The 21,172-nt window shown below is 41.0% G+C and overlaps 1 protein-coding gene across 4 annotated transcripts in view; it reads right to left on the bottom strand.

Moving 5' to 3' along the window:
• Positions 1–21,172, bottom strand: part of DCX (doublecortin) — a 111,589-nt gene that overhangs the window by 15,004 nt on the left and 75,413 nt on the right. For 2 of the 4 annotated variants that reach the window (XM_075132501.1, XM_075132503.1), the window contains exon 6: positions 5,129–5,226. In XM_075132501.1, the coding sequence (XP_074988602.1) occupies positions 5,129–5,226 (98 nt within the window). The remainder of the gene's footprint in view (positions 1–5,128; positions 5,227–21,172) is intronic. The other 2 variants (XM_075132502.1, XM_075132504.1) reach the window with 1 other exon arrangement.

Raw genomic sequence — 21,172 nt, 5'->3', positions numbered from 1 at the left:
CTATTTTAGGCTTCGATCTGGTCCCACCTCTTAAAAGGTCTCATATGGATCCATGTATGCAAACTATCACTAAAGAAGGCTAAACTCTGCTTGTTCCTTACTGAATACTGTGTTATGCACTGGGAGGGGCTATTATCAAAACAGAAAAAGCACAAAGAATTTGTTTGGGACAGGGGGTTCTATACACACCTCAAGCCTCAAAACAATGGTTGGATGGGGGAATTTTGTAAGAGAACAGATAAAGGGGAAAGATAAAGCTATTTTTCTTTATCAAGTGCTAGAATAGCTCCTGGAAACAAAACAATGACACATGAAAGTTCTAGTAAACTAAAAGGTTACATTCATGGTCAGTTGGTATTCATGGTTAATTCTGTGGAGAAGCCTGTTGTTGATCAGCTCTGCCCTCAGTAATCACAGTGAATTGTAGATTTTAGATGGAAATTCACTAAAATGGTCCAGAGCCAACCAGGCAACAAACATAAATAAACCATTAAACAAGATGAGTTTATAATTTTAGTTATAAGCCGGGGGGGAACCCCAACCCCTACATTATTTGAAAAGTATTTTCATATCCTTGATTACTGAGGTATAAAAGGAAGTCTTAAAGACTTGAAAAATACATGAACAACTGCTGTGTGCAGGCTGTGGGCCAGGAGCTGCCCCCATGAAACAAGTGACTGATTGTTACTTAACCCCTGCTACTTTCACCAACAAGAGGATTTTTCTACAGGGATTATGTGACTGAGGAAGTACTCAAAAGCACTATTAAAGATCAGGCATTCTATAGGAATTGCTAAGAGCTACTTTTGAAGCCTATGCCTTGCACTTTGCACACACATCTGACTGTCCCAACAGAAGAGACTGTGCACTTGTTTTGTGTGTACTAACACCTATATGTACAGGGAAATGCCCTTTTGCATGCACTAAATTGATTCACACACACTTTGGCAGCCACAGTCAGTTGCATGTGAAAAAGTGAGTACGCAAATTCAAAGACCAGACTCAGCCTGGATAAAAATTTGGAATTAAGGACCTAATCCAAAACCCACTGATATCAGTGGGAGTCTTTTCACTGACTTCACTGGGGTTGGGATCAGGCCCTAGAAGTCCATTCTGAACATGTTAATTTCATCATAACAATGTACGTTAAAATAACATTAAGGATCTGATTGAAATATGCAAAGTGCCAAGATTTTCAGAAGCTAGTCTCCAGCTCATGCTTCCCCAGCTTCACTGGATATTATGTATGCCTAAGGTGTGTAGGGATCTCTGGGAAGTCCTGCTTGGGTGGTACGACTCCACTGTCCCAAAACAGGGGCCAGGCCTTCAGGTCCTACATGCTGTGTGGTTCATCAAAGCAACTGAAGTTAACAGGAGACTTTCCATTGATTTCACTGGACTTTTATTCAGACCCATAATTACTACAGGCCAGATTCTGATCCCATGACTCACCTTGATCCTCAGTCAACCACCCTAATCCTCAGATAGGAACTGCTCAAAGAATAATGCACCACTCAAAGTGAGTAAGGATTGCACAGTCTGGCCCATAATGAGCAATGGGAGTCTTTTCATTGGCTTAGTCAAATCCTAACTAAGTTGATTTTCAGATCTCATTGCCTTAATGATTATTCCAAGGCTTTGTTTTAATTCAGCCCCCTATAATGGAGACTCAGACTGCCAGGGGCATTTGTTTATTCAATTACATTTGAGTGCCAAAAGTAGAGTGGGGTCTGTACTTTAAAAAAAAGGACATTGTTGTATTGGTTAGCTCACAGCCTTTAGCGACGGGACCACACCGACCTGAAAATCAAAATCTGTTCAAGAAATGTGCTCCCGAATACATCCAAATTTCAGCTCAAAGTGCTTTATTTCCACCGGCTTAACCCCTCCAGGCCATCAAAGGTCTATTAAAATCTTATATCCATTACTAGTGACTACCTCGACCATGTTGATCTTGTTACATACTGAAGCGTAAGACTAGCCCTCAGCCATGAGGAAGTAAGGAGGCATGAGGAATGTCGATCATTGTTGTTCTTTACTAAGAGACGCACCTGTTTGCTATAAAAAAGTTTGTAGGAAAATCCTTACATTCCTCTGATTTCAGAAAACGCACAGCAGCGATTTAACCAAGTAACTGCCTAATTCTTTTGTAGGGCTCTCTGAGAGTTGGAGACTATCAGAGAGATGAAGAAAACCACCTGCAACTGGAGAGCGGAAGAGTCAGGTCATGAAGAGGACTGTTTATTTCAAAGGAAGATCTAGCATGAAATCCTGATCCTATTGAAGTCAATGGCAAAACTCCCATTGACTTCAATGGGTCTAGGATTTCACCCCTGAAATTAACAATGAGCATGTGTTTTATATTGAGTGAGGATACCTTGGAGAGAGGATACCCAAGCTTGTGGGGTAGCATAGCCCAGAAAAGAGATCAGAAGAAGCCAATGGGAAAGACAAACTGGATGAAGTCAAAAGAGTGGCTGAGCAGCAGAACCAGTTACGGTGAGTGCTGAGAGACCCTTTAACAAAAGAGCCACCTGTGGTCATAGATGATAGCAGCACAAGTTCACAGATATGTAATAAAACTCCCTGCTGCCCTTCTGATGACGTGGTAAATGAGAGGATGTTACCGGGAAAAGCAGTCATTGCACCAGAAAGGAATTATCACAGAATGTAATTACACAGTAATTCGTAGCCTGTAAAATAGAGCATGACCTAAAGTTATTATTTTTTAAATTTCCTTATAAGGCAATATTAGGTTCACTACTTAGACATGCACATTTCTTTCATTGTGTAGAGTTGCCAGCACTTTAGGCTTTCCAAGAGAGAAAGGTTTACTCGGTGATGACTGTATATGAAGAATGTCCACATCACTACGCCAGAAACTATTTCAAAGTGATACAATTTAAGGGCACAATTATCCTCTCTGATACACAGTGGGGATCTATATCAGGGGTCATTCTCTCTGTTTCTAAAATAGAGGGCATGGATCAGTGATCTATGGCCCATCATACCACTACTCCCCCCAGAGCCATCGGTTCAAGTCACAGAAAGGTCGTTTCAGCCCCTTCATCTGTCTGGGGATTATAAATGGAGTTCCATGCAGTTTACTGCATGAGGGAGTCTTGGAGTTATCGTGGATAGTTCTCTGAAGACGTCCATGCAGTGTGCAGCGGCCGTCAAAAAAGCAAACGGGATGTTAGGAATCATTAAAAAAGGGATAGAGAATAAGACGGAGAATATCTTATTGTCCTTATACAAATCCATGGTACGCCCACATCTTGAATACTGCATACAGATGTGGTTCCCTCATCTGAAAAAAGATATACTGGCATTAGAAAAGGTTCAGAAAAGGGCAACTAAAATGATTAGGGGTTTGGAACAGGTCCCATATGAGGAGAGATTAAAGAGGCTAGGACTTTTCAGCTTGGAAAAGAGGAGACTAGGGGGGATATGACAGAGGTATATAAAATCATGAGTAGTGTGGAGAAAGTGAATAAGGAAAAGTTATTTACTTCTTCCCATAATATAAGAACTAAGGGCCACCAAATGAAATTAATGGGTAGCAGGTTTAAAACAAATAAAAGGAAGCTCTTCTTCACTCAGCGCGCAGTCAACCTGTGGAACTCCTTGCCTGAGGAGGTTGTGAAGGCTAGGACTCTAACAGGGTTTAAAAGAGAACTGGATAAATTCATGGAAGTTAAGTCCCTTAATGGCTATTAGCCAGGATGGGTAAGGAATGGTGTCCCTAGCCTCTGTTTGTCAGAGGGTGGAGATGGATGGCAGGAGAGAGATCACTAGATCATAACCTGTTAGGTTCACTTCCTCTGGGGCACCTGTCATTGGCCACTGTTGGTAGACAGGATACTGGGCTGGATGGACCCTTGGTCTGACCCAGTATGGCCTTTCTTATGTTCTTAGGGTCTTTTGGATGTGATCTTAAAACCAACATCTTATCTCTACTATGGGGACATTAAGGATTTCATGACACTACTTGTAAGGGCAGGAATTTGCCACAAGATCTTTAGTCAAAATTAAAATTCCTCCTCTCCCCTCCCACCCAGAGTTATACACCATCCACCTAAAGATGAATGTATTTCAGCAGTGCTGAAAGTATGACATTTGTAAAGAGATTTGGGGAATGAAAGGACTTTACAAACATAAATATTGTTATTAAGTAGCTCACACAGACCTCCCACCTATAGCACTGGTAGTCCGACAAGATGGTCTAATGCAAAATATGTGATACTGAGAATGGGTTCAAACCAACAGCTGAGATCCAAACAGTCCTCTAACTTTAGGGAGCTTCTCATCTGGACTCGGTTCTGAATTCTGCAATTTGGGTCTAGTTTTAACCTGGCAGATTACAGACCTTCACCCGTGGTTAGAGTTTTGCCCTAAAATTTTACAACTACTAGAAATTTGAATTGACAGATAAGAAAGTGCAGCACTGTGTGAATTTAGTGCTAGTGAAAGGTACTGGATTAAGTGCTTAGAAAATGAAGGGCTTGGTTCTGCGTTCCACATATAGAGTGAGAACCTCAGCTGCTGTTCCATAGGAAATTCTGGTGTAACTAAGGGACACCATCCTGATTCTCCATTAGCTTTTGCAGCAGCAGTGTGCAAGTGTTGAGGAGAGCTCCGATGGACAGTGAGAGCCAAAGCTGTGGGCCTTGCATTTCCTTCTGTTCATTTATTCCTTGCAGCAGAGGTTCAGGGGGATATACCCATCCTTGATTTGTTGGTCCTGTTCCTGTTGTTCAGGGGAACGTACCAAACTGACTGTATGTGGAAACAGGCACAAGCCGTTTCTAAAGCCAATGCTAAAAACAGCTGCAGAGGAAATAACCATCTGAAAAAGCCCACACTTGTGTTACATTCAGTACAAAGCTCCCCAAAGTCAGTGCTGCTGACATACTGTCTTATTAGCCTACGAAGTGCATTTACAGGTATTCACAGTGGATTTTTAGTCTTTGAAAACAAAAAGATTCTAGGTAATGGGCCAGATTCTCTGACGGTGTAACCCATGAAGTTACGCCACCCAAAGAACGTGGCTTCGTTTTAGCCATTTTGTCTCTATGTCTAGGTATATGTTGCTAGGAACAGTTTTAGTAAGGTATAAGAAACGTAATACCTTGTGCTTACGGAGGCTCCCTGGACTGGTAGGTGTGGAGATTGGAGACTGCTTGGATTTGGGTGTAGACAGCTGACTGCTTGATGTTCCATTTGCTGTCATAAAACAAGAGAGAAGTCAGCAATGGATTCACAAAGAAAAGCAAGAAGCAGATTATTTCTCTACTTCAGGACATGGAAAACATTCAGACCGATAACATCTAAAGTTATTCAGTTTATTTCATCTATAATTCAGGCAGGGGAAAAAAAAATCAAAAGAACAAAATAATTATTCACCGGATTGAATGTTTCAGCAGTTCTAAATACAGGGCATTGCCATAGCTGAGAGGCAATATTTTACTTTATAAATAGTATCCCACGTTTACCAAACTGATTCAATGTAGTAATCGACTATAAAAACCCACTGTAAGATTTCCAGACTTTCAAGCAGTTTAATACCATTTAAACTATGCACTACTTTGAGTTATCAATGAAAATCAAAGTCTATAATGGCCTAGATTGCTAACTTTAAATATTATCCAATGAGCTCATACATTAGCTTAAAATGTATATAAAACTTAGTCTCTTGAGCCCACGGGCTGCACTCAGTGCTAAGGACCCTTGAAGTGCCAGCCACCATGTGGGCACAGACATAGCTATATCCATTTGCCCAATGCTCAGGACTGGGGAGCGGGCAAGTGCATGGAGGAGTGAGAGTACACTTCCTGTAGCTCCCCTGCAAGGTAGCTTCACTCTGCACCCAACACAGGCCTGTGTGTCGAAGCTATAACCTGGCCTTCTGGGTTTTCGTAACCACTAAAGAAAAGAAAAATCTTCCCAACTTTTATAAATCATTAAAAAAAGTAAATTTCATTTAAACCTAACCTCTGAACAAAGTGTTAGAGGGTTGGTCTGTGCTGTCTTCATACAGCCTATTAGCAACTGGATTTTAATCAAAGTGAAACGGCTGCGGTCTATGCCAAAGACAGCTATTATGGCTGTATAGGGTAAATAAATAAATAAAAGTAAACACCAAATTACAGCAAAAAACAAACAAAACACCGTGAACAAAAATGAAATGAGGGAAAGCGAAAATCTTACTGCCACCAATGTTCTTTAAAGTAGTGCATAACTTTGAATATTATGAAGTGTCACAGTAAATATTTCATAAGGACATGTTTCCTTCATGTGAATTTGGTAATGTTTTTGCTAGATTCTATCTGCTGTGCTTCAATTCCAGGGAGACAGACCCTGATTCTGTTCTTGTTCACAGGGCTTTTAATGGCGCAACTCCATTGGTTTTGGTGGAAGGGAATTCAGAGTCAAGCTGGCCACGTCTAAGTATATTATCTTTCTGGGTCCTTCAATTCTGAGTAATCCAAGCAGGAGTAGGCTGGAGGCGTTACTTAAATAAGCATTAAAATAAAGATTTCCCATTCAAGTCTACATAAAATGACATATCAAAAAACAAGCCATGATGCTTATTCCTTCAGTACAATCCCCAAAACTAAAAAATCAAATGTTTTGATTGTTGCTTTCTTTAATGGCATTAAACATTGCTAACATTCCATATACATACATTAAACAGAATGTTCCTCTGCCAAGAAAACAAACAAATTTTTTTTTATTATTTTGAAGTTTTACATAGAAGGAAAGACAAGTACAAAGATAGGACTCGTTGTCTTCTTATTTGAGTGTGCAAATGTATGTACCTAATTTGCGCTGAGCAGATGCATGCCAGGATGGCAAAAATTAGGTATTTGGGATTAGTGCATGAAATCACGGCAACTCCATGTGCAAATGAGGCATGTAATTGAGCATAAATTCGAGCGCCTAAATTGTCTGAAAATCAGGCCTATAAAATTTATAAGGCATAATACTGTGAACAGTGGCAGGCAGGGTGTGTAGTGTATCAAATTTAAAAGATCAGAAAATGGAGTGAAAAATAATGTTTAGATAAGTAGCATAGAAGTACCCTAAAGCGGGAGAAAATGACATTTATACCCAGTTTAAGGCTTCTTTATACCTTCAGAGCCATGTGAAGGGGCCTTAGCAGAAATGAGAATTAGGCCCCATATCTGTGGTACTTACATCTATGAAGTCATCTAGAGTTTTGCCTGAGCAGGGACAGATAGCCTGAGCCTCACCTATGCAATACTAACTTTATATAACAAGTTAGTATTGCATAGGTGGGCCAGCCTAAATAGGGGTCGTGGCCTAAATATATATACGTATATACAAGCAGTGACCTCACAATCATAGAAATGTAGGACTGGAAGAGACCTCAATAGGTCATCTAATCCAGTCCCCTCCACTGAGGCAGGACTAAGTATTATCTAGACCATCCCTGACAGGGTATTTGTCTAATCTGTTTCCACAACCTCCCTAGGTAATTTGTTCCAGTGCTTAACTACCCTTACTGTTGAGAAGTTTTTCCTAATGTCTAACCTAAATCTCTTTTGCTGCAATTTGAGCCCTTTACTTCTTGTCCTGTCCTCAATGATTAAGGAGAACAATTTATCACCCTCCTCTTTTATATATTTGAAGGCTATCATGTCCCCACCCACCCTCCATCTTCTCTTCTCCAGACTAAACAACCCCATTTTTTCAATCTTTCCTTATATGTCATGTTTTCTAGACCCTTTAGTAATTTTTATTGCTTTTCTCTGGACTTTCTCCAATTTGTCCACATCTTTCCCGCAGTGTAGTGCCAAGAACTGGACATAGTATTCTAGCAGAGGCTTCATCAGTGCTGAATAGAACGGAGGAATTACTTCGTGTGTCTTGCTTACAACTCTCCTTTGGATACATCCCAGAACGATTGCCTCCCCCCCCCCCCGCCAAACAACATTACACTGTTGACTCATATTTAGTTTGAGATCCGCTGTAAGCCCCCCTCCCAATCCTTTTCTACAGTACTCCTTCCTAGGCAGTCATCATTTCATGATGTTTACTCACATAACCTGTCACCCTCATGGTTATTTCTGCTCCTGGACAGAATGCAGAGTTCTGGCATCAGGTTTTTACCACTTCCTAGCCTACTCCTCCTGAACCTGAATAAGAACTGACTGAAAACTGAGTGAAGTCTTTAAGATTTGCCCCAGTAGGAATAGACTACCAGGCCTATATGCAGGGCTGATCTCATTCTGATTAGTACTACTTTGAAGCCTATGGCTCCCATCTAGCAAAACACTGGAGCATATACTTAACTTTAAGCATGTAAGTTCTGCCGTTGACTTCAGCGGGAATGTGCACCTATGTAAAGTTAAGTATCGGCTTGATCCTGCACTCACTGAAGTCGATGGCAAAGCTTGCATTGATTTCAGTAGTGTAGGATAAGTCCCTGTGTGTTTATGTGTTTTGCTGGATTAGGGCCAGTGTGCTCAGCACCTTGCAGGATTGACCCATAGGCACATGTTTGAGAATCCATTATGCCTCTCTCCGATTGCCAGCCAGAATTTGGCGCCTCGTCTTCATATTTCCATATGAGGAACAATCCCGGTGCTGTCTCCACAGTGGTCTGTGTTTCCACCACAACTTTCATTAGCATCCTCTGTCAATAGTTTCCCTCCATTCATTTCACATTATTAGTGTAATAAGGTGTTTTGTGTAACTGCTGTGTGAAGAATGAATGTTTTGCCATTAAAATATTTGCTGAATGTTTTTCCTTCCCAATTACCACTTTATAATCATAGTGTTTTAAAAATAAAAATAAAATCCTGAGAACCTATCTGCAACAGACAGCCTTATAGGGATATTTACTTCCCCATGTTCACCATTAAAGCTAAAGACTGGAAAAGATCCCTCCCCTATTGAGTGAAAGGTGGAGCTGATTAAATTTAGGCTGCATTAAATTAGGCGCCAGGAACAATCCAATATGCATTTAGCAGTGAAAGGCTTTGACGAGCTGCTTTAATGATTGGAGTTGGTGCAAGCTTGAGGAGGGCTCCTTTTCCTCCTCTCACACCACTTGTGCACCTAGGCCCATTTCAGCCTAATTCTTTACTTCTGTGGTTCCTAACTTTCTTGACATTCTGCCTTTGAAGTCCCATTGCTGCTCCATTCCTGCAAAGTCGCAATGGCTTTCCCACCCCCTGACCCCAGTTTTGAGATCTAGAATTGTAAATTCATTGGAATTTCTGGTCAGCTGCTAGAGTAATTTATTCTCCAATGAAGCAATCCTATTCTGAGTCCCTGAGACACTCCTGACCTCCCACTAACTTCTGGGCAGTTGCTTTCATTTCTAAGATGGCTTCAGGTATCTTCTCTATCTATACTTCATCTACGATGCTTTTTAATACCAATTTTAGCTAATATCTTTGGATCAAATTTAGAGATAATGCACGTTACATGTTGACATGTGGATGTGAGTTCAAGAGTGTCTAAACTGGTGCAACTCTCATTCTGTGGGGACCGAAGAAAGTATATGTCACATCAGTGTAGATTTATCTGACTCACTTCTGACTTTGGCCCTTTATTTTTGTAATGTACATTTGTCAGTATCAATTCATCTCTGTATTCAGTGATACTATGGGGGGTGATAGGTAGAGAGGTCAGGTCACCATTAATAGCCTCTCTTTTCATTACAAATTTGTACCATTTGGGAATGAGATTTCTATTAAAATATGGTCAAAATACTGGTGTGCAGAGAATGGAGTGACCTTACAATTCACTTCAAACCATTCTGCAGTAAAAACAAACTTTGGTCATCTGTATTGGAAAATAGGATAGATTGCCTACTGGCCGTGGTCATTCACTCTACTTCACCCTTGAAAGCTGAGCAGATTAGCACTTAGAGCAGATGCATACAAGTTGAGTTTATTAACTATACAACATAAAATATAAACTGAAGACAATTCAGACAAATAGATTTTAGATCTCTGACAGGTTTGTTTAGAGGGGACCTTGGCTTTTCTTTTATATAAGCCGGTGGGTAAAATAGCTCTAACATACTCAGTGTTATCTGGAAATCCAACTCTAACTTCTAAATTGTCTCTTTTTGTACTGTTATCTTTGACCTTGAGACAGAACGCAACCTCTCCTTACAAGAAACACACACAAAGAAAGAAAATGAAATTTCTTTGCAGCATCAACATTTTCCCCCTTGTAAACAGAGAACTAGTAGAATTGCTAATGTTCAGGCATCAATGGGCAGCAAAAATATGTAATTGCTGCAAGGGAGGAGAGAAATTCCCTAATACAATAAGACATAAGTGCTATAGCAATGCTATTAATATTTGATGAGCACTGGTGAAAAAAGGACATTTAGTCAGCAATCTGATGAGATTGATGTATCACAATAGGGGTATTCATGTACTGTTTATCTGTAGCAGAAACAGTTGGGAAATAGATCTGATTTTCTCTCTGCTTTGTAGTAAAAATCCCATTCATTATCATACTTTAAAAAATGTATTCTGAACTCAAATGGAACCAAATAGTGAGGTGTTAGAGCCAGATCCTAACTCAATGGTGGGCAACCTGCAGCCCGCGGGCCACACGCAGCCCGTCAGGGTAATCAGCTGATGGGCCGCGAGACAGTTTGTTGACATTGACCATCTATAGGCACGGCTGCCTGCAGCTCCCAGTGGCTGTGGTTTGCCGTTCCCAGCCAATGGGAGCTGCGGGAAGTGGCGGCCAGCACATCTCTGCGGCCCGCGCCACTTGCCACAGCTCCCATTGGCTGGGAACGGCGAACTGTGGTCCCTGGGAGCTGCGGGTGGCCCTGCCTGCGGACGGTCCATGTAAACAAACTGTCTCACGGCCCGCCAGCGGATTAGCCTGACGGGCCATGTGCAGCCTATGGGCCACAGGTTGCCCACCACTGTCCTAACTGGTCAAACTGGTATAGCTCTTTTGAAGTCAATACAGCTATGATGATTTATGTTAGCTGGGCATCTGGCCCTGTATAGAGTCATAGAGTTTAGAATTTAAGAGATCATCTAGTATGACCTGTCTATCACAGGCTACCGGCACCACCCAGCACCTATATGCATAGCTCCTGGAAAACCAGACTTTATAATCAACTGTCAGAATTAATGCATGGTTGAATGCAAATTAAGCCTTTATTGTTTATATGTGTAAAATAGTAGATATGCCTGTGCAATCTTAATTCAGCCTCCTTGCAAGTATTCATTATGATGCAGCCTTTAACTATGTGATTACATATTCTTTTTTCATTCAGTGCACAGGATGGACTGTGCTCTAGGGATGAATAAGGGCTGTGCAGTGAAAGAGGCTATTGTCTGTAAGACACCTGCCCCATTTGTTGCAGAAGATGGAAGGTGGACAGTGAATGAGGCAGGGACTGCAGGGAGAGAAAGGACAGTCTCCTTGTTAAGGCAGTTGAATGCTACCCTGCTGAACTGGATTCTATCTTCTCTGTCACTGATTTCCTGTATGAAGCTGGGGGAATCACTTAAACCAAATTTTCCTCAGGTGGTCACTAATTGTGTGTTCCTCATTTTCTGGGTGCCTGATTTGAGGCCTTGGGGTCTGATTTGCAGAAGTGCTGAGCACTTACAGCTGCAAGTGAAGTCAATGGGAGCTGTGCTTTGAACATAAAGTGCTGTATAACGCTAAGTACTCTGAAAAATCTGGCCCGAGGCATTTCAAAGTGAGAAGCCCAAAATTAATGATCAATCTGATATTAATCTCTTTGTGCCTCACTTCCCCATCTGTAAAATGGGATAATACTCATTATTTGTGAAGCACTCAGATACTATAGTGATGAGTGCCACAGAAAAGACAATGAGGAAATTAATAATTCTGAATTCAGGGCAGGGTTTGTACAGTATGCAGTAGTAAGGCCTGGGACAAAACATTGAACAATACAGATAAAATAAAATAGTAAATAGCTACTTTTCAGTGACCACTGTCAATTTTTCACACTGAATGAGGCAGGGTCCTATGGAAAAATTTGTATGTGATCCTGTAATTAAAGATTATCATAACACATGCACAAAAGGGGGCTGAATTAACATTGCATGGGCAACCTTAAATCAGAGATTTCCTGACTTCTGAGTGCTTGACTTTACAATCTTAATGTTCTTTTAACGTAGCTTTTAGCATTTAATATCTCTATATAGTGAAGATTGATGGCTAGCTGGAGCTTAAGTGGAAGTCGAAATAGATAGCAGGCTGGTTTGAGCAATATTGTGCATGATCCCAAAGACATCTGCTGCCTTTTTAACACATTCATTTAAAACCCTTGGGAGTCAGGTCTGCAGTCAGGCCAGATTGATGTTCTTTATCTGTTCTGCTAATTGTTGCTGCCTTGTGGAAATGCAATTGTCTCTCTATCCCATTAGAGAAGCAAGAAATTAAAGTCCAGAAACAGTCCCTCACTGATCTGATCATTGGTTCCCTGAGCCAAAGTCAATCTTAGGCCACTAGATACTGTAGCTAGAAAAGGTCATATTTAAATTTAAACTCAATGCGTTGCTGATCTCCCATGGGAGTCACTGAGGGCATGCTGATGTTAATCATTTCTTGCTGGAAAAATCATAGACTCCCCTGTCACAGAACAAATATTTGTACAACTGAACCCTGATCTGACACATATGAATTCTACCGAAGGCAAAAACTCCAGAAGAGTGAAAAGGCATGAAAGAATTATTTCTTCAAGCCTGAAAATAAAACATTGATTTTATAGAATCATAGGACTGGAAGGGACTTCGGGAGATCATCTAGTCCAGTCCCCTGCACTCATGGCAGGACTAAGTATTATCTGGACCATCCCTTACAGCTGTTTGTCTAACCTCCTCTTAAAAATCTCCGGTGATGGAGATTCCACAACCTCCCTAGGCAAGTTACTGCAGTACTTAACCACCCTGACAGTTAGGAATTTTTTCCTAATGTCCAACCTAAACCTCCCTTGCTGCAATTTAAGCCCATTGCTTCTTGTCCTATCCTCAGTGGTTAAGAAGAACAATTTTTCTCCCTCCTGCTTGTAACAACCTTTTATGTCCTTGAAATCAGTTATCATGTTCCCTCTCAGTCTTCTCTTTTCCAGACTAAACAAACCCAATTTTTTCAATCTTCCCTCATAGGTCATGTTTTCTAGACCTTTAATCATTTTTGTTGCTCTTCTCTGGACTTTCTCCAGTTTTCCCACATCTTTTCTGAAATGTGGTGCCCAGAATTGGACACAATACTCCAGTTGAGGCCTAATCCGCATGGAGTAGAGTGGAAGAATTGCTTCTCGTGTCTTGCATCCAACACTCCTACTAATACATCCCAGAATGATGTTCACTTTTTTTCCAACAGTGTTACACTGTTGACTCATATTTAGCTTGTGCTCCACTATGACTCCCAGATCCCTTTCCGCAGTCCTCCTTCCTAGGCAGTTATTTCCCATTTTTCATGTGTGCAACTGATTGTTCCTTCCCAAGTGCAGTACTTTGCATTTTTCCTTATTGACTTCCATCCTATTTACTGCAGACCATTTCTCCAGTTTGTCCAGATCATTTTGAATTTTCATCCTATCCTCCAAAGCACTTGCAAGCCTTCCCAGCTTGGTATCATTTACAAACTTTATAAGTGTACTCTCTATGCCATCTAAATCATTGATGAAGATACTGAACAGAACAGGACTCAGAACCAATCCCTGAGGGACCCCACTAGTTATGCCCTTCCAGCATGACTGTAAATCACTGATAACTACTCTCTGGGAATGGTTTTCTAATCAGTTTTGCACCCACCTGATTGTAGCTCCCTCCAGGTTGCATTTCCCTAGTTTGTTTATGAGAAAGTTGTGCGAGACAGTACCAAAAGCTTGGCTAAAGTCAAGATATAGCATGTCTACTGATTCCCCCCCATCCACAAGGCTTGTTACCCTGTCAAAGAAAGCCATCAGGTTGGTTTGACACCATTTGTTCTTGACAAATCCATGTTGACTGTTACTTATCATCTTAAAATCTTCTAGATGTTTGCAAATTGATTGCTTAATTATTTGCTCCATTATCTTTCCAGGTACAGAAGTTAAATCCTTATTTCCCTTTTTATAGATTGGCACTATATTTGCCCTTTTCCAGTCCTCTGGAATCTCTCCCGTCTTCCATGACTTTTCAAAGATAATCGCTAATGGCTCAGATTTCTCCTCAGTCAGCTCCTTGAGTACGCTAGGATGCATTTCATCAGGCCATGGTGACTTGAAGACATCTAACTTGTCTAAGTAATTTTTAACTTGTTCTTACCCTATTTTAGCCTATGATTCTACCTCATTTTCACTGGCATTCACTACGTTAGATGTCCAATCACCGCCAACCTACTTGGTGAAAACTGAAACAAAGAAGTCATTAAATACTTCTGTCATTTCCACGTTGTCTATTATTGTTCATTGAGTAAAGGGCCTACCCTGTCCTTGGTCTTTCTCTTGCTTTTTGCTTCTTGCTTCATATACACTGTAGTTCTGATCCTAAAATATCTTGCTAAAACTGCGTTATCGTATGGGTTTAATGCCGATGGTGTAGGGGAGGAATTTCTGGGAGTTTAGTAAATGTTACTGATAGAGTAAATACATTTTTCAAAATAAATAAATGCAAATGATAAATGACAAAAACAACATTTTCCACCTGACCTCATTACCTAATATTTATCTCTGTATTTTTGTTTGTTTTTAAATTATTCCAGGTGTTAAAGATCTGTTGTCCCAATTTTGATCTTACTTATGCTGGCTTTACATTGACTTAAATCATTTGGCCCACCTTGCACGTTCTCCTTTTCCTGCCACCTCTGTGCCTCCCCAGTCCTGCCATAGCCAGGGCCTGCCTGACCAATGGCATAATGTAGAACTACCTTGGGGGCTGCTCTAAATTGCACCAGCCTGTAACAGCCTTGTGTGGGCTGTTATGCCAGAACGTAATAACTAGAAAGCAATGCTCTAGGGCCATGCCCCCTCTTACCCACCCTTCGTTCAACATGCTCCCTGAACAAGGGGACAGGAGCAAGAACAGCATATAGTTCCTATGACAGCTGTCTGTCAGGTTCTATTTTGCCGGGGCAGTTTAATCCCCCTTTTATGGACCCTTTAGACTGCTCTAAGAATTTCATAAGGCACAATGGGATCCACTAGTTTATAGTGATGTACGTGAGATCACAATCAGGCCCTGGGTGTTTAGCCACCAGTGATCCCTGCATTTGGAGTTCCAGATCTGTTAATTCCACTTATATCTTACAACCTAGATAGCACAGGGAAAGGAAAGAGAAATTCTAAGGAAACTTACCTTTGGGTCAGATTGTGCTGTCCTTACCCTGGATAATATCTTACTATGAGAATAGTCCTATTGAAATCAATGGGCCTTCTCTTGGCAGTAGGGTACTGCTCATGATGAGTGAGATGGATAGAATCTGCCTTTCTGAATTTTTGAATTATGGAGGGCTAGACTGAACCTTTAGGTAAAGTCCCGAATTATAATTCCCTTCCTGCTCCCCCTTACTCCAGGGGGAAAGTAACCTGCTACAGACTCTTTTCAGGTGCAATTTACAAGTCCCTGAAACTCTCCCTGCACCAGTTTAGTTCTACTGGTTGGTGCTTTGGGAGCAAAGGTACAGAGACTTGACTCCACCCCAGACCTACTTGCTCTTATCATCTCCATGAATCTTGCTCTCCCTCTATGCCTAGGGACAGCAATCTGGGAGGCTGTTGGACGATGGTGGTGAAAAGTTGGGCCGCCATCGGGCTCCCAGGAAACAAGGACAAGCAAAAAGATTCTATGGAAGTACATTCTGAACTGCTAACAATTTGAGACATTCAATGGATTAGTTCACATTGCCATGATAATATGTGAGAAACCATCAGTGTCAAAGCAACAAGGAAGTTCAATCTGAGACTCAGGAAATGACCCATCATATGGCAACACTCCACTCAGTGTTGGGAATAGCCACTGTATCAAAAGAGAAATGACATAGGCAGCACTGAGAAGCTAAATGTACAGGCCTGCCACAACTCTATCAGTGAGAGGAAAGAAGGGACACCCCAGGAGATAGAAAGCTTGCTCTCATCAGTAGAATGTGATTATTGTTTCTCAGAAACCCTGTGCCTCTGTGACAATCCAATATTTGTCTTCTGGAGAAGGAAAGGAAATGCTTGGTTCACAAGGAATATGGCTGGTTACCTACTGAATATTTTGAGGCGATTCCTTATTGTAATGAATGTTAGTTCTAGTTCCTGGCATCAGTGACGACACAAGTAAAAGATTGAACATCTCAGAGATATTACAAACGGCTGAAAACATTGATGCGAATAGACAGTCTCATTACAATGAATAAGAAGTGGCCAGGAACCAAGACAGCTCAGGTAGCTTTTGTTTACAGTTAATGGGAAAACAAGATTGAATGCGTCTGGTAAATAAAGGCAGAGCAGGAGTGTGCCAAGAAAATAGTTTGACCTCTTCCTACAGATTAGCTAACTCATTTTTGGAGGGTACCTTGAGGAGGTGAGATTTGGATGCCTCTAGATAGAGCCCTCATTTTGGAGGGAACTGAGTCTTTCACGGTGCATCCAGGGTGTGTCTAGACTGAATAAGACATTCCTGAAGAGAAGAGACTGAAGAGAAACTTCCTCCGGCAGAAGGCAACAACGTGCTAGCAATTCCTGTTCTACTTCTAAGACCAGCTAGACCAGCAAACTGCCACGATCAGTGTTGTGGCCCTTCCATGCACAGGCCCCTTTGGCCTGATGCTTGTTTTTAATGACAATGGAAGGATTTTTTTTATCATTGTTAATTTGGGGGTTTGGGGCATGAGATCTGATTGTGTACATAGTTGTGTGAGACTCTCCCAGGGTTGCCATAATAAAAACTCCCAAAGCAGAGCAGAATAATCAGTACATTCCCAGTCATATCAAGCGGACAGTGGCTATAATTAGGTTACTCAGAGGCAGCCTTACATACCTGCCTTTTTATATTTTCTTAACTATTAACATGCAGCAATCCACAAGCAGTTCTAACTTCAGTGACTGGAGCTGAAATAGCAAATATGCACCCAGCGTTCAGTGGTGCTCCAGGAATGCTGTAGGTCCCAATTCACCTGCATAATCTGACAATGTAATGCATATCAATGGATACATGACAATAGTGAATATGGGACAGACTGCAGGGTTGTCTCAGGTCAATGACAAATAAGGGCTTAACTTCAGCTTGGTTGGCCCTCCTTGAGTTTGGGGGAAGGTAATGAGGGAGAGCTAGAGATTGCAGGCCAAATCAACCAGCTACCCCAGCAGGAAGGCACAAAAATGGTGGGCCCGGGAACAGACAGAGAAGATGACTTTGAACATGAAGGATGCCATACACAGTCATTCCAGCGCTGGGACTTTTCTGAGATTGTGAGACCAGTTTAGTTTTTTTGTCTAGACTGCTCTCCAGTTATATAGAGATAAAAACCATTTCAAAGCTTTTTCTGTGAATCTTTCCACCAGTTTTTCATCTGTGCATTACAGAGCACTGTGCAAGGATCGTAAGTATCACTATCCCCAAAAGAAGGGGAAAGGTTAAGTGATGTGCCAAAGGTCACAAACTAAGTCACTGGCACAGACAGGAATAGAACCGAGGTCTCCAGGCGCCCATACCTATGAATTATCCAGTGTACCACCACTGCTTCATGTGTAGCAAATGGTTCCAAATCCTTAATGTAGGAAATATTTTATATATATGTCAACACATACAGATCAAAAGTGTTTCTAGGACCCAAGAGTAGGGCAAGTGCTTTCATTTTCAGGCTATCAAAGCTGCATCATCAGGACCATCAGCACAAGAAGGCTGTGCTGAGGCAGGTCTCTCTACCAGTACTGTATAAGCAACCTATTCCTTTTGTCCAATATCTGCAAACAGCATTAGTTTCCTTGCTGACAAATGAGCCACAGTACTGGAGGCAGAATTTGCCTTAAGATTTACATTGTCTGTATGTATGAGGGTGTGGGCTCAGGTAAACACTCTTGAATGATGGCCAGAGGCAAATCCACTGCTGTGTACATTCTGATTTTTGTTGATGATGAATAAAGTGTAGTTTGCCCATCTGGTCTTGCAGAGAAATTGCATAATAAAGATGATAAACCCAAGGAAATATGTTATATTCTATACAGGTTCCTCTACCATGCTCATCACCATAATATCAATGTAATGACTAGGGCTCAGGGGGCATTAAGGTCTATATCTATGTCAGAGGGCATCATATTGGTGCTTAGATACTATGATGATGAGCATGGGTATAAGAACTTATATATAATAGAACAGAATAGAATAGACACTGGGAAATTCCAACTTCCAATAAGTGAATAATGGAAAGAATGAGAAAGGAAACAACTTTTACAAGTAGGGATAGGAGGTCTAATGAACTGCAGAAAAATTAACTTACTCGAATTCAAACTGGAACAGGTACAGAGAAGGGCTACTAGGATGATCCGAGGAATGGAAAACTTGTCTTATGAAAGGAGACTCAAGGAGCTTGGCTTGTTTAGCCTAACTAAAAGAAGGTTGAGGGGAGATATGATTGCTCTCTATAAATATATCAGAGGGATAAATACCAGAGAGGGAGAGGAATTATTTAAGCTCAGTACCAATGTGGACACAAGTACAAATGGATATAAACTGGTCACTGGGAAGTTTAGACTTGAAATTAGATGAAGGTTTCTAACCATCAGAGGAGTGAAGTTTTGGAATAGCCTTCCAAGGGAAGCAGTGGGGGCAAAAGATCTATCTGGCTTCAAGATTAAACTCGATAAGTTTATGGAGGCGATGGTATGATGGGATAACATGGTTTTGGTAATTAAATATTCATGGTAAATAGGCCTAATGGCCTGTGATGGGATGTTAGATGGGGTGGGATCTGAGTTACCCAGGAAAGAATTTTCTGTAGTATCTGGCTGGTGAATCTTGCCCATATGCTCAGGGTTTAGCTGATCACCATTTTTTGGGTCAGGAAGGAATTTTCCTCCAGGGCATATTGGAAGAGGCCCTGGAGGTTTTTCGCCTTCCTCTGTAGCCTGGGGCACGGGTCACTAGCTGGAGGATTCTCTGCTCCTTGAAGTCTTTAAACCACGATTTGAGGACTTCAATTGCTCAGACATAGGTGAGAGGTTTTTCGCAAGAGTGGGTGGGTGAGATTCTGTGGCCTGCGTTGTGCAGGAGGTCAAACTAGATGATCATAATGGTCCCTTCTGACCTTAGTATCTATGAATCTATGAAGCAAAGATTCATTCTGAATTTTACTCAGATAAAATATGTGAGAACTGTATGAAAATGGGTCAAAATATTCTATTAATAAGGACCTTATTCGGCATCACTTTCTTGCTCATCTTACTTGTCTCTAGTAATTTGGTACCACCAAGATCCAGCTGAGCCTATTGATCGTTTATGAAATAGTGTGTTCTCTCTCATGTAGTGTGTATGTAAAGTCTGACCTAATCAGTACTGTAAACCCAGAGCAAACTCAATGGAACAGGAAGGCAAAAGGGTGTTCCTTCTTCTCTCCATCCTGACAAAACTACAAAGGATCTGCTGATTACAGTAACAGCACCAAAAGGTTCAACTGATTTTTTTTTCTTATGAAACAGAACAGGCAACCATTTCTTTCCATATTGAGAACACCCATGAAAGTGTTAAAGGGTCACTGTCAAGATGGATTAGAGGGATCTACTTGAAAGTTGTCTTTCATTGTTGGTCTTACCTCCAGACCATTTACTACCATATCCAGAAATGATAAGCAGTTCTAAATGTCCTACTTACTGATTTATATAATGCAGACAAACTCTTGCATGTTCCCTGTGTGACCCACCAGCAAAGCCATGAGTCACCACTTTGTTCATACTGAGTTGCTCAGCAAGTAGGATATCAGCAATAGAAGGTGCTACATCGTGTTGGACTGTTTATCTATATAGTCTACAGTTCTGTTTCTGGAAGAGATTAATACCTGATCCTTTAGAGGAAGGCTTAAGTAATATCCCATAATGCATTCAGGGCCTGATCCAAAGCTCAGTGAAGTCAGAGTTCGTCCATTGACGATAGGCTTTGGATCATGCTGTCAATACACTTACGCAAATATAGTATGCGTTTGGGATTGTAGCAAGGGCATGGGTTTTAAGAAAAGCACATGGCTAGAATCATGAAGGAAAGGAATATAAATAAGGAATAAAATATCTTTTAGAGACAGAACAATTTTTAAACCATACAATTTTGACACTATTAATTTAACTTAGTATTCTTCTATATTTTAAGAGCATTGTAATAAAATTAATGAACTGCTTCTTGTGGAAAATATCATTAAAAACTAATTATTAAAAGCTTTATTTCCAAAAAGCCTAAGATATTTCCAATGCAATGCAGTGGTTAGCTTTCTTTTGGCCAGTCACACACGTTGAATTACAAGGCATAAAGGGGCTGGGAGAACAAATGATGATTCTGGTCATGTGTTCTATGAGGGTAAAAAGATTTTGTGTGCTCCGTTGGCATTTTGGGTAACCCTATTTAGACTGGGCAGGCACCTTGGGACCTGCTTCTGAGGGGGGTCTGCCACTTTAATTAGAAGCCATTCCCTGCATCTCCTGGAGGAAGTATTCTGATGGTTAATATTAACACCCTAGGCCCACTGTTCCTATAATATGATTCCACCAAGTATCCATTATCAGAGATGTAATGTTTAGGCTTGGCTTCAAATTGCATCAGGCACATATACACCTATCACAGGCATGCTACATGAACAGCTGCTAGACAACCTGCCAGTTTCTATCCTGGAGGGAGAGAGGCAGATCCCACGCTACTGAAATATGAAAAGCTACTGTAGCAAATGAAGATTTCCATTTTAGTTACTTCCAGCACCTGTATTTACAGGTTCCTCTGTATTATTTTAATGAGTCTATGGCCAGCTTCTGCAATGGGCAAGGTTCTTAGTTTTCTTAAATAGGGATTAAACAGGCATGTTTCCAGACTACATAATTATTAACACTCACATTGCACAGGAGGTTATTTTAAATTAAAGTACATCTAAGAGAAAAGAAACACCTAATCTGACAAAATTGGATCTCTCTATGCCTCAGTTCCTTATCTGTAGAATGGGGATAAATAATATTCCC

This window comes from Caretta caretta, chromosome 9 (genome assembly GCF_965140235.1).
Source record: "Caretta caretta isolate rCarCar2 chromosome 9, rCarCar1.hap1, whole genome shotgun sequence".
Classification (NCBI taxonomy): Eukaryota; Metazoa; Chordata; order Testudines; family Cheloniidae; genus Caretta; species Caretta caretta.
This window is presented reverse-complemented; position numbering and strand designations above follow the sequence as displayed.